We start from the raw sequence: 12,541 nt of genomic DNA on the forward strand, positions 1-12,541 counted from the left end.
ATGTATGCTATACAATGTATGCACATAATTCATTTGTACTTGGCTATGTTTCAGTTTCTTGAAACTGCAACTGTAATTTTGTGTGTGTGTGTGTTTTTCTTAAAATCTAAAAAATTAGCTGTGTTTATTTTTTGTTGTATAATGTATTTTCAATAAACCACAGCCAGTAACACATGGCTGTCGAAAAGAAAAAAAGAAAACATGTATGCTCCCAGGCTATTGAATGTTGAAGGTCATACCAAACTTGACATTTTCATAACATTCATAACACATTTAATTTTCAACTAGATATTGAAAAGCTCTTTGTTGTTTGTATTCTATATTCACTGACCCATATATAACTATCTAGAGCGTTTACCAGCACGTATGTATGCCTTGGACACAAATACGTAAGCGATGCTTTGGCAGCTCTATGCATCTTACAAGCAAATTATTAAATTAATTTGTATCATCAAAACTGATTTAGCTCCTAACACGCTTGTAATCACATTATTTATGGATGATTTTATATTTCAGAATATAAATTATTTGTTTATTTTACAACACTGACTTAATGGTTATTCTTGGGTGATTTTTGTTTGTTTTGTTTCCTCAAATTTTTACAAACAGCTGTTTTTCTTAATCTTATTTTTAAACAGATTTATCACATATCATCCACTGAATCAAGTTCAGCTCGTTTAATTTACAAAATCATCATTTCATATCGAAAGTTAATATAGAATTGTTTGCTATCAACAATTTCTTCCCAAACGTATCACTTTCAATTTAGCCTTGCATAGTGCATTGGCAACAAAAAAAGCAATTAGAACCGGTGGTTCTTAACCACCCCCAATTTAACAGATAACCGGTGTATAGTGATGTGCACTGCACTGAAGTAAAAGGTTAATTACGCATGAAGCCGGGGATTGGCAATGCATGATATTGAGAGGAAGCACTGTTTCCAGCACTGACTCATCTGAGTAAATGCACAATATTTACTGTAAGTACCCCATGACCTTGGGCAAAACCAAATAAATTATTTAGATGTGCAGATGGCTATACACCTCATGATTTTTGTGAATGAACTAGAGTTTGCACGTACCTTGTAGGTTTAGGTAATCCAATACTGGGTGATAATGACTGGAGGATGGGAGGGAGGGTGGGTGGAGGTAGATGGAATCACTATCTTTATTGCTTCAGGGTGCAGTTATAAAATACTGACACATACATCATAGCATCAGAAAAAATTTTACCCTGTAAATTACTGTAAAAGTGGTCATTTTTGTGTGATTCATTTTTCACGCTTTGCCAAATTTGACCCTTTTACTTCAATTCATGATAAGCTCCCTTACATAAACCTTACTGCACAAACAGAATATGTTTGTGCATTGTTTGTTATTTTCATGTTAGGCACTTGGAATGCAAACAAACATGAAAATAAATGTAGCACAAACATTTCCACTTTCAGTAGGTCCTTTTGATGATGCCTCACTCCATCCCTACCTACATGTACCAGTGGAGGAAGGAAAGAACCCATTCAGAAGAGGTAGGATGTTTTATCAATAAGTGTGACATGAGTTTCACGGAACATCGGATGAGTAACATTTTGTGTGTGCATCCTTTACTTGCCTGCCTCCACTGCCTGAGACATGTCTGAATCATATAGGTTTATAATGGGGTACATTAGACAGGAAATTGAAGATGATTATATGATGGTGTATTGAACCCAATATAGCGTGCAATAAAACAGCCACATTTGGTGTATATTGTCAAAGCAATTTAAAGCAAGCAAAATTAATGCCTAATAATCATAATTTTTATGAAAAACATATTTATACAGAATTTGTCCGAATCATACTTTTTAAAAACTGCATACCAATGTTTTTAATTCCTGAGGACATATTGCATCAACTTTCATTCACAAAATTAGTGGTCAGATTTTTTATTCAAAACCCACAAACTGTACATGTACTCATCTGTTGCCAAAATGAGAGGTTGAGAGCTAGACTTTGCTTTCCCCAACCAAGATTATTTAGGCATTGTGCCATGTAGCCCAATTGACAAAAAAAAAATATGCCAGTCGATTTTTGTTTAATTATCCTATGAGGAAAAGAGTTTTTCATCCTTTACTGGCTGATAATTTTTCAAACACAGAAGAAATTCAATTTGCTTGAAAATTTCTTTTTTTTTTATCTACACTGTAGTTATTTCCTTCAAGAGCACCAAGTGTGATGTGTCTAACTTTTGATTCCAAGTACAATGTAACACTGAATTTAATCATTATGATTTTTAAATGATAATGAATAAAACAAATGTAATTCAAAAAATGTAATTCAAAATTAGATTTTAAAAAATCTACACAAGGAGAACCTGCTTTCATTATATTCCACACACACACAGATTTTCAGGTGATGTACAGAACATTGAATGAACTAGTGTGAACCCATGACTAATGTTGTGTGCCACATACATTCATTGCAGAATATTATTGAAAACCTATACTTTTGAATGTATTGTAGAATACAGGGATTTTCTTCACAATGTTTTTCAGTAAATTTACAATTTTGTAGTACATGTAAATACAGATTGCCTCTGGTGAAGCAAGGCTTCGTATGTTTCGGTTGCATACCTAAGGTACGTAATACCGTACCTTCAAGCATAATATGTACACAGTGTATATTAAACAAGGTCATACAATGGGTTCTAAAAGCCCACCCATATGGTCATTTGTGGTAAGTGCCCCCCTCCCCGGGTCTAAAAGTGGCCCTTTAAAGGGCCATGGGGTGGTAGGAGTCATATTTTTCCAGTGTTTTAGCCATTAAAAAGCTATAGTGCCTTTCTTAATATTATTACTATTGATCTTATCTGAGTCTTGTGGTTCTTAAGTTAAAGGGGGGTAACCCTATCGGTTTAGGATATGGATTTTCTTCATACTTACATACAATTAGAGAATAAGCGATAGGAATTTTTTATTTTGCCTATCCTCTCATAGGCGACAGGCAGGTCCAATATTTTGAGTAGTGGATGCCGGGCGCAGCCGGTATCCACTACGATAAAAAATATTGGACCTGCCTGTCGCCTATCATAGGTAGAGGATAGGCAAAATAAAAAATCCTATCGTTTATTCTCATTCTTAGTCAGTTAAATATTATTTTAATAACTGTAAACAATTTTTTTAAGCAAAAACTAAGTTACCGTCATAAAAACTCCCCTCATTATAAAATGAACGAAACTTGTTTACAACTTCCCGTATTCTGTTGCGCTGCACTGCTAGCGCGTTCACGATTCCGCACTAGTCTCACGCATCCAGCGCGATACATACGCCAAGCACCTCTACACGCCGTGTTACGCATTATCAAGTCGCATGATGACGTGGGGTCGTCTACGGCCTGATAAACGGCACCCGAAATCATGCGATTGTCCAATCAGAAATGTGTCTACAAACTAGACCACTCCCACTGACTAAGAATGTCAAATATTGTCCCCTTTATCAATCTATGTGAGAAAACGGGAACAATTTCAGCATAAATTTGAATAATTAGCATATTAGCAAGCCAATACACTGAATGCTGCGTGAATTGTATTCTGGTCAGGCATCCCAAACAACGGCCGGCGCATGTCCCGATGGAAACAGGAAGTGTTCGCCTTGGCACTGAAAACCGGCTCGCCTCTGTACACTTTTATACCCTCTATTCATACTGATTAATCTTAAAAACATTACATATCACTGCGCCATTATCATTCTTGACAAGATAGCCCATGCTGTATTTACTTCGCTTAATTATTTCTTTATTTTTAGCTATATGATGCACATTTTCACATATTTATGATTTTTCTTTGTTTTATTTTTAAACTAATTTTTTAATGGGGGGGGGGAGGTGCTCTCATATTTTTTTTCATATTCCTCGTATCATGCTTGACAATATAGGTCATGTTTCCTTATTTATTTCGCCTCTTATGTATTTCTTTATTTTTGTTTTTTGTTTTATATCATTATAGCGCCATCTATAGTTTGACATTAGGGGCCTATTTGATGTATTTTTATGACTAATTGGTACTGGGATGAAGTCTTCCCGGGAGTCTTCCTAATCTATTCCGATTTCATTCTATGACTACCCAAAACTCCCGTGTCGTGTAAAATGCGAACAACTGGTAGCCTGTAAAAACCGCTGTGTTTCATGATTTCTCCAAAATACATCGACTTGGAGCGTCAAATTTCAGGATAGTAATGAGAAAAATAGTATCTATTATGTGATACCAAAACCTCATCAACAATGAAAAAAATCGGGGATGATGCTGTCGATCGGGTTACGGACCTTTAAGGCCAATGATAAATTGATATATCAAAAGTTTTGGCATTTTCCACTATAGATAAAATTATGGGGTAGAAATGACATCCCTTAAAGGGGCATTTCGTGATCCACAGCCTCATCCCTCCACTCTCCCCAAAAAAAGTTGAGATTTTTACACCACTGGATACCTCTGGCTACATAATGTTTATGTACCAAATATTTCTTGCCGATTATTTCATTTTGCAAAAATATCGCCAAATTTGAATTTCGTTCTGGTGCACCAGAACGAAATTACAACACATTGTCTATGGAGCAGTGTAATACACATAATCATGCATAACTCGCAAACGCAAAATCGGAATCAACTGAAATTTTGGAAATAAGCTTTTTTTCGTGGATATCTACTGAAAAATGTCATAAAAAGAGGATGTTAGGATCACGAAATCCTCCTTTAATCAAACCTTACAAATCTTCACAGAACCCATATCATTCCTCTTGTGTGTAAGCTTTATTTGTCTCAATATTAAAAGTTGATTATATCAATATTTTCCACACCAGCAACTAACTAGCTAACACAATACCGTATAGTTCCTAATAAGCGCCCAGTCTCTATTAAACGCCCACCACAAATTTTTCCACAATGAAAATGGGAAAAAGCAATAAAATTTACCATTAAAGTGCAAATATGTTAGACTTAGATCATTCCTAGGTCTCACTGGATATTATAGGAAATTAATTTCTCATGATGATAAGCTATTCCTCCTGCAAGCAGAAGCATCTACAACTGGAATGTGTGGTGTTATTTTAATTATTGGGTCATTTAATGTAAAAACGTACACAAAAAATGATCCCTAATAAACGCCCCGTCTTCATGAAATGTCACAGCACTAATTAGGAACAATACGGTATTTATATTTTACTGAAAAAGTTGATTAGTTCAAGGTGATCAGAGGTACAAATCGAGAGTTGAGAGCCAGAAAGCCTCAACTCTCAATAATAACTTTGCTCCAACAAAATGAGCATAGAAAACAAAAGACATTATAGAAGAAATATTGAGTTTTGAAGACCAAAGCAAGGAGCCAACATTATGCTCATTTTGTTTATACTAAGGAAAGCGTACAAAGAAACTAATAAAAGATATACACCTTTGATGTCATCTAAAAGTGTGACATTATACTTAAGGTTGTTTAAGCCATAAATCATCATTATGTTTTAAAAACAAGTTTTCACAGACAAGGCAAAAAAAAACAAGTTTGTTTCCTGTAGCGCGCACACATTTCGTTTTTGACGGCCTATTTTGCGCATTTGAGTTTTTTTTTGCTTAAAAAGGAAAAAAAAAAACACAAACAAAAACAGAAAATCGCAAAAAAATAATATAAAACACTACTGGAGAAAACATTTACACATAATTACACAAACGCGTGTAGTGAAAGTCGCCATCTTGGATGACTAAATCAGACTGTACGAGGCCAGTAAATCAGACTTAATGTGCAGCGGGAGCGGGAGGTAGATTTGCGAATCAAGGATTCTCACAAAATTCTTTTGCGAGAAGCCATATGGCACATCTGAATATAGCAAATAAGGATACCGGTATACAAGGTCTTAGCCAGCCATGCGTCCACCCGTCTTTAAGATGGGCTAATCTAATTTTAGACGGGTGGATTTATTGGATTTTACAGATGTGATAGCTCTAAAACAGATTATTTTAAGGTTAATATGAACTTGAGACTAATTCAGAGTGACATGTAAAGGCCAAATCAGGATATATTTGACCCCAGTGACCCTTCCATAGGTAAAGACAAGTTGTTTTATATTTGAGGGTCAAATTTTAGTATCTGCTTGGACGGGTGGTTTCTGATTTCTGGCTAAGACTCTGCCGGTATACATGTATATAAATTATAATTCAAGACAGAGATAAAAACAATTTATCGTGTCTGATGTCACTGTCAATTACGATCCTTGATTGGTTTACACAGGTTAATCAGCGTGTAAAAGGAAGACCGATCTATCTGGTGCTGTTCGGAGAAAAGGAATAGCAGCAAATGGCGAAAAATTACGTACTTTTACAAGGCAAAAAAGCAGCTTTTCTAGGCATTGTCGACATGGTGCCTTCACCAAAGAAAGTTTCCTACTATAAAGACCTAACTTTTGAGATGGTTTGCATGTCGAAAGGTGCAAAATTAACAATAAGGCGCCCGGCCGGTTATAAATCCGCGTTCAGCAAGTCATCATCACAACACTTGTAAACAAACCGTGCTCGAGTTTGATTGACAGGTGACGTCATACGCGATAAATTGTCTTTACCTTTGTCTTTCATTATAGATACGCAGGCCAAAACCTAGGGAAGCTCCGACGTTAATCAAAACACATGAGACAATAATGGGGGAAAAGCTGCCCAAAATCCTTCCAGACGAGTTGCCTAAAAATGATGCATATGTGTGACTATGGTGAGTTACGCTAGAAGCTGTAAGGGAACCTACTTACAAGCAAAGCAAAGCAAAAAGCTGAAGCCTTAGAAGCAGATTAATTATTTGAAATTTTCTTGCAACTGGCTGGAGCTACAAAGAAGTGTTATGGAGCATCCTTGAAGAGGAATTCCCTAAAGACCAAGTTGTCTATATTTAGAAAAATATTATAATAAATGAATACATGTATAACAATAAACATTTGTAATTTACTATTTTTAATCTTATTCCATAATGTATGCCTTATATGGCTACTTTCAATATAAATTATTTGGTTTTGCTACAGCATTTCCCTCTCGAAATTCTTAAACTGCACCTTAAGTAGACAATATTTAATTTATTTTGCTTGCTACTGGTTGGGACTTCGCTTGCGAAAGATTCCCAAGCGTCCTTGTTGAAGTACCTAAAGAATGAAGCCTAGATATAAATAGTGTTTTGTTAAAAGGAAGATGGACAGAAAAGAACTAATAATAGCCTGGACCAGGAGCTAAAATGAGCTCCTGGTCCCAAAGATGGCTCCTGGTCCTATAATTTATAGTGTAAAATATTGGATACACCAGGAGCCAAAACTGGGCAACCATGGGGTAAAAAAAGCCTGGGTGCCTGGTTAATATAAGACTTGTTAATAACCATTTTTTATTCCTTTATAACACAATTACAAGCATTTGCACTTTTTAGCGAGCAATTTTTACTCAATTACAAAATGCTATTTTTTTGCTTGTAAACATTGTTAAAATGTATGCAAAAACTTCCTCATGAAACCACTACCGCCACTTTCTAAACTTGCCCATGCCTTTCAAAAATGGAAACAAAGGACCAGAGCATGAAAATTGCACCATTTTTGGGAGTGGCGGGTGGGAAAATAAATATTTTGGATCCATATCGGATGAAATCTGAATGTGATGTGATTTGAAGGGGACAGTCACAACACAAGCCGACCTTTCTTTGAAAGGCTTGCCTCCATAGGTCCACGAAACGACCCCACCAAAACACGCATTGTGATTGGACCAAACCACTAGTTGCCACACGCGCCAAGCTAGGTCATATGACAACGATCTCACCGGGTCAAAGCAAGATGACATTTTTAAGGTCGCCAAAAAGGGCAATACCATTCTCTGCATATACGAGGGTCAGTCAGTATGTACATTGTATTAAGAGTTGACTTGTGACGTCATTATGTGGATTGTTTTCATGGCATTTCTCAATGATTAGGCCGTATAAAATTAATGTTTTGGTTCTCGTCCATAGGATTTTCATGAATTGATGAGGGAGGGAGGTTTTTTTTTTTTTTTTGTTTTTTTTTTTCCAATGTAAAATTAGCATTGTCAGTAGGCCTACATGTAGTTTTCGGTCTTCTCCAACAGTGCTCGAGGAAACGATGAGGCCCTTTTTTTTTTTTTTTTCAAATGTGAGATTCTGAGGATAAACCCCTGGAGTACCACAAAAAGACTTGGAAGTGATGCTTGTTCTCTAATAAACTTATTTATATGTATGAAGATTTCATAAATCATTCCAAAGTCTAAAAAATTAAAAATCTATAAAAAAAAAAAAAAAATCTGACAAATCCCAGAAATTGAGGAGGAGGGGCGAGAACCAAAATATTAATTTTACACGGCCTTACATGTAAACACTGTACATCAGCGATCGAATTCGACGGTATCGCATCGCAAAATGCGATGCAATTTCCATCAACTGCTATGCACTTTTCCAAAATGCATAGCTAAAAGTGCTATACTGCTATGCAAACATGTGTTTTGCATAGCACAAACTGCGATGCAAAAAAATTGATTGAATTCGAACCCTGCTGTACCTTTGTCTTAAAAAAAGATTGATTTCAATTAAGGCTGGCATTTTCGGTCGGGTAAACGGGTACCCGCCCGAGATTACATTACCCGGTAGGAAATACCTCCCAGGTACCTGAAATTAAAAAAAAAAAAAAAAAAAAAAAATTTTTTTTTTTTTTTTTTTTAAGTTTTTATTTTTTCGGTTTTGTAGTGTCCCTGGACCTAGACCTAAATGCTAGGATCATTCATGGTTGACCTAAAAAAAAAATAAAAAAAAAAAAAAAAAAAAATTTTTTTCGGTTTTGTAGTGTCCCTGGACATAGACCTAAATGCTAGGATCATTCATGGTTGACCTAAAAAAAAATTTAAAAAAAAAAAAATTCAAGATATTTTGTTATTTTTAATATGAAAATTGATAATTTGTATTCATGTCATAGTCTATTAATGATTTCAAAATGCATTCAAATTCAATACATTTTGAAATCATTAATAGACTATGACATGAATACAAATTATCAATTTTCATATAAAAAATAACAAAATATCTTGAAATTTTTTTTTTTTTTTTTTTTTTTTAGGTCAACCATGAATGATCCTGGCATTTAGGTCTAGGTCCAGGGACACTACAAAACCGAAAAATAAAAACTTAAAAAAAAAAAAAAAAAAAATTTTTTTTTTTTTTTTTTTTTGCAATTTCGGGTATACGGTTACCCGCCCGAAAATTGCGGCGGGTACCCGGGTACAAAATTACCCGAAAATGCCAGGCCTAATTTCAATACAATTTTAGCCTGGGTAAGGTGTATCTGTGATGGGGGTCATAAATTATTTGTTGACGAAATAGGGGGGTCGCAAATTCGCAATGACTCGCAATTTTATTGACGCTGACTTTTTGTAAATTTGGGACCACCCATCCCCCCCAGGCCCCCACCTTCTGAAGAAAATGCCAGCCCCCTGATTTGATTAGCAAAAATTGGAGGATCTTCGCAAGCAAGATACATGTACATGTACTGTACTGCAACTAGCGCTGACTGAGAGACTAGTGACAAATGATACAGTTTGTAATATTCAATTAGATATAGGTGACCCCGGAGCCAAGTCACTTCCGGTCAGGAGCACAGCGCGGCGCAAAACCCAAACAACAACACAACATCGGCATTTACGTTTTGTTTGTTGTCAACGGCATATAACCCGGATGTTAACAACTTACCCGGATGACCGTGGTGATTAAACATCAAGTAGATGTATGAGAGGGAAACGTCAGTTAACACATAATATTTGCTAGTCAGCCAAAATGGCCTAAACTGGCAATACAAATTTACATTGAAATTTAAAAGAACCGCTTGCTCAAGGAAACCTACATAAATATGTTGTCTATACTTCACTTGACCCAAATATGATTTTTTTTGGTGATGAGAGACTCGCACATAATTTCAGAGGGATTTTGATAGCAGTTCCATTAAAAAAAGCTGCTATCGTCATGAGACTAAGATCTAGAAACACCCCTGAAATGCTTTTTTTGGGAATTTTGCTAGCTGAATCTTTTTGATGAAAGTCAATCTTTGACTAGATGTAATTTTGCTACGGAAAGTGATATGACAAAAAGGTTTTCAGTGTTGGCTTTCTTTACTCAAGGGCTTTAATTTGATATATAAAATGATGCAGTTTGATGGCAAATTTGAATTCACCTGGCATACCTAGTCATAGTCATGATTGATTGATAGTCATAGACCCTAAATTTATCAAGGACTGTGAAGTGCGAATATACATGTTTAATAATACGGGCCCGGTGCTGGGGCGGTACCATTATAATTTCAAACAGGTAGTAACAGGTACCCATGTGATTTCAGCATGCAAATTATGTGACATCATTTGTTATCCATGTCAAATACAATTTTATGTAGTTCACACAAACACAATCAACACTGAACATTTATGACTTACTCAGCAGCAAATGCTGTCTTGTTGCAAAATCATTCTCAGACATTGTCAAGTTGAACACAGTTCACGATTACCAAGATATCACCTTGATTTATAATATATAATTTATACAGTAGCATACAGTAGCACTCAGCACTCCAAAACAGCTGAGCTACTAGCTGCTCATCTACACAAGTTTTCTGTTGTGGTTGCGATCTGACACAATTGTCACAACGTCAGATTTTCGTTTGTAAAACCAGCATACGCCTTATTTTGTACGGCACAATTTGCACTAAATTTTAGAGGCGATCGCGCCTCAAAATACGGTAAAAATCCATTTAAAATTTGACTATTACGTCCCTAGGAGCTTGCACACTGTGTATCACCTGTGCTATGCTATGTTTGGCTTGTGATATACTGTATTTCAGAGAACAGATGATGACTCACCAGGTCGTCTTGGGGGTTGATGAAACGCCATGTTACAGCAATGATTGACCGATCAATTTCGGGTCATGCCCTCGCTCTGAATATCATTAACCCGAAGCTTTAATACGATCCGAGTATCTAAATACCGTAGGCAGCTGGTGCTTGTAAATTACTATTTTCAATAGTTTCGCACACTGAATGCTACTCGTAGTGGTTGGAAATTGTAGATGAAATATTGCGTAATTGAAGTTCCTTCAGATTGAGACTCATCAGTTGTTTGTTAAAGCAATAATATGGACGGAAATAAGTCATTTTGGTAACCAAAGATTGGGTGGAGTCAATCGGGGAAATCCCAACATGTATTGACTCTAGATGGCGCTAACACGGCAAAAATTTATCTCAGTGGGTGTCAGATGGTACAAACCTAAGTTTGAGAGTTGGCTGTAAAATTCCGAAAAATTAAAAATTAAACTGAAATTGCAAGAATTGTAGAAACTTGACACCGAAATGAAAACTCCTAATTCCGGAATTTTGACAAATGAAGTTGGGGGTCATGGGCTATTCCTGGGGGGGCACTTCCATGACAGATGCCTCGGATAGACCCCTTTTTCAAACCGGCTTGTACCCAATGACCCCCCGTTGTGTTATGGTCCTACCTATTACCCAATGACCCCCTTTAAAAAAATTCATGTACTCAATGACCCCTATTTTCTATTTCCTGCTATACCCAAAGACCCTAATTCCCAAAGCTTCCCAAATATAGGTCGTAGGCCTATTTGTGTTCTCCTCCAGAAATAATGAGATTTTTCACATTTCCAAATGTGACCAAGTTGTTTTTACGCAGTTGGCACTTATTTATGTGTACTTAATGATACTCTTTTGGCAATCCTGTACTCAATGACTCCCATTTTACTTTTTGTTACCCCAATGACCATCCTTTTTTCAAAGTTTCACACCGAATGACCCCGTTTTTATTCAGGATGTGTACTGAATGACCCCATAATTTTGTAATTGTACATTTGACCTGAATGCCCCCTACTTTTAACATGGCCGAGGCACATCCCTGCCATTTCAGATAGGGAGTGCCTCCTCGGGGCTATTTAATAGGCCTAGACCTAAATAAACTGAAATTGCAAGAATTGTAGAAACTTGACACCGAAATGAAAACTCCTAATTCCGGAATTTTGACAAATGAAGTTGGGGGTCATGGGCTATTTAATAGGCCTAGACGGATACTAACTTGATAGCGAACATTTAGCATTTCAGTCGGCCAGTAATCTTGGCACCACTATGATTTTAATTTTGTTCTTTACCCAAAATACCTGCGCCAAGAAGAGTTTCTGTCCATTTTAAGATAAAAAAATAACATGGTAACGTGAAAGAAACCACTGTACCACATGGTTATTTTGGCCATTAAGCCTGAACATAATGAGTTCTAGAGAGTCATTGCTCCGACACAAACACAAAATTCGGCTAATTCCATATAGTCTGCACCTTTCTCGAGTCAGTAATTTAGATGTGTTTTTTTATTGAACAGGCATGAGAATGAGAATGACTTTTTTAACCTTCCCGAAGTGCGTGAATTCGGCCTTTTAAAGGCCAAAAACGGGGTCGCTCTATCCTTCACTATGATGTAATTATTTCGTGTAAGCTAATCCTAACCCGAAGAACATGTTTG

The 12,541-nt window shown here is 36.3% G+C and overlaps 1 protein-coding gene across 3 annotated transcripts in view; it reads right to left on the reverse strand.

Moving 5' to 3' along the window:
- The window catches only part of LOC140154795 (dual specificity mitogen-activated protein kinase kinase 4-like), a 36,620-nt gene extending 25,418 nt beyond the window's left edge, over positions 1-11,202 (reverse strand). Inside the window, exon 1 of one of the 3 annotated variants that reach the window (XM_072177393.1) lies at positions 10,885-11,202. In XM_072177393.1, the coding sequence (XP_072033494.1) occupies positions 10,885-10,915 (31 nt within the window). In that variant the 5' untranslated portion in view covers positions 10,916-11,202. Of the gene's footprint in view, positions 1-10,461; positions 10,856-10,884 lie in introns of those variants that run through there. The other 2 variants (XM_072177376.1, XM_072177385.1) reach the window with 2 other exon arrangements.
- Positions 11,203-12,541: the final 1,339 nt, after the last annotated feature.

The sequence above is a fragment of the Amphiura filiformis genome, chromosome 1, assembly GCF_039555335.1.
Source record: "Amphiura filiformis chromosome 1, Afil_fr2py, whole genome shotgun sequence".
In the NCBI taxonomy this organism is placed as follows: Eukaryota; Metazoa; Echinodermata; class Ophiuroidea; order Amphilepidida; family Amphiuridae; genus Amphiura; species Amphiura filiformis.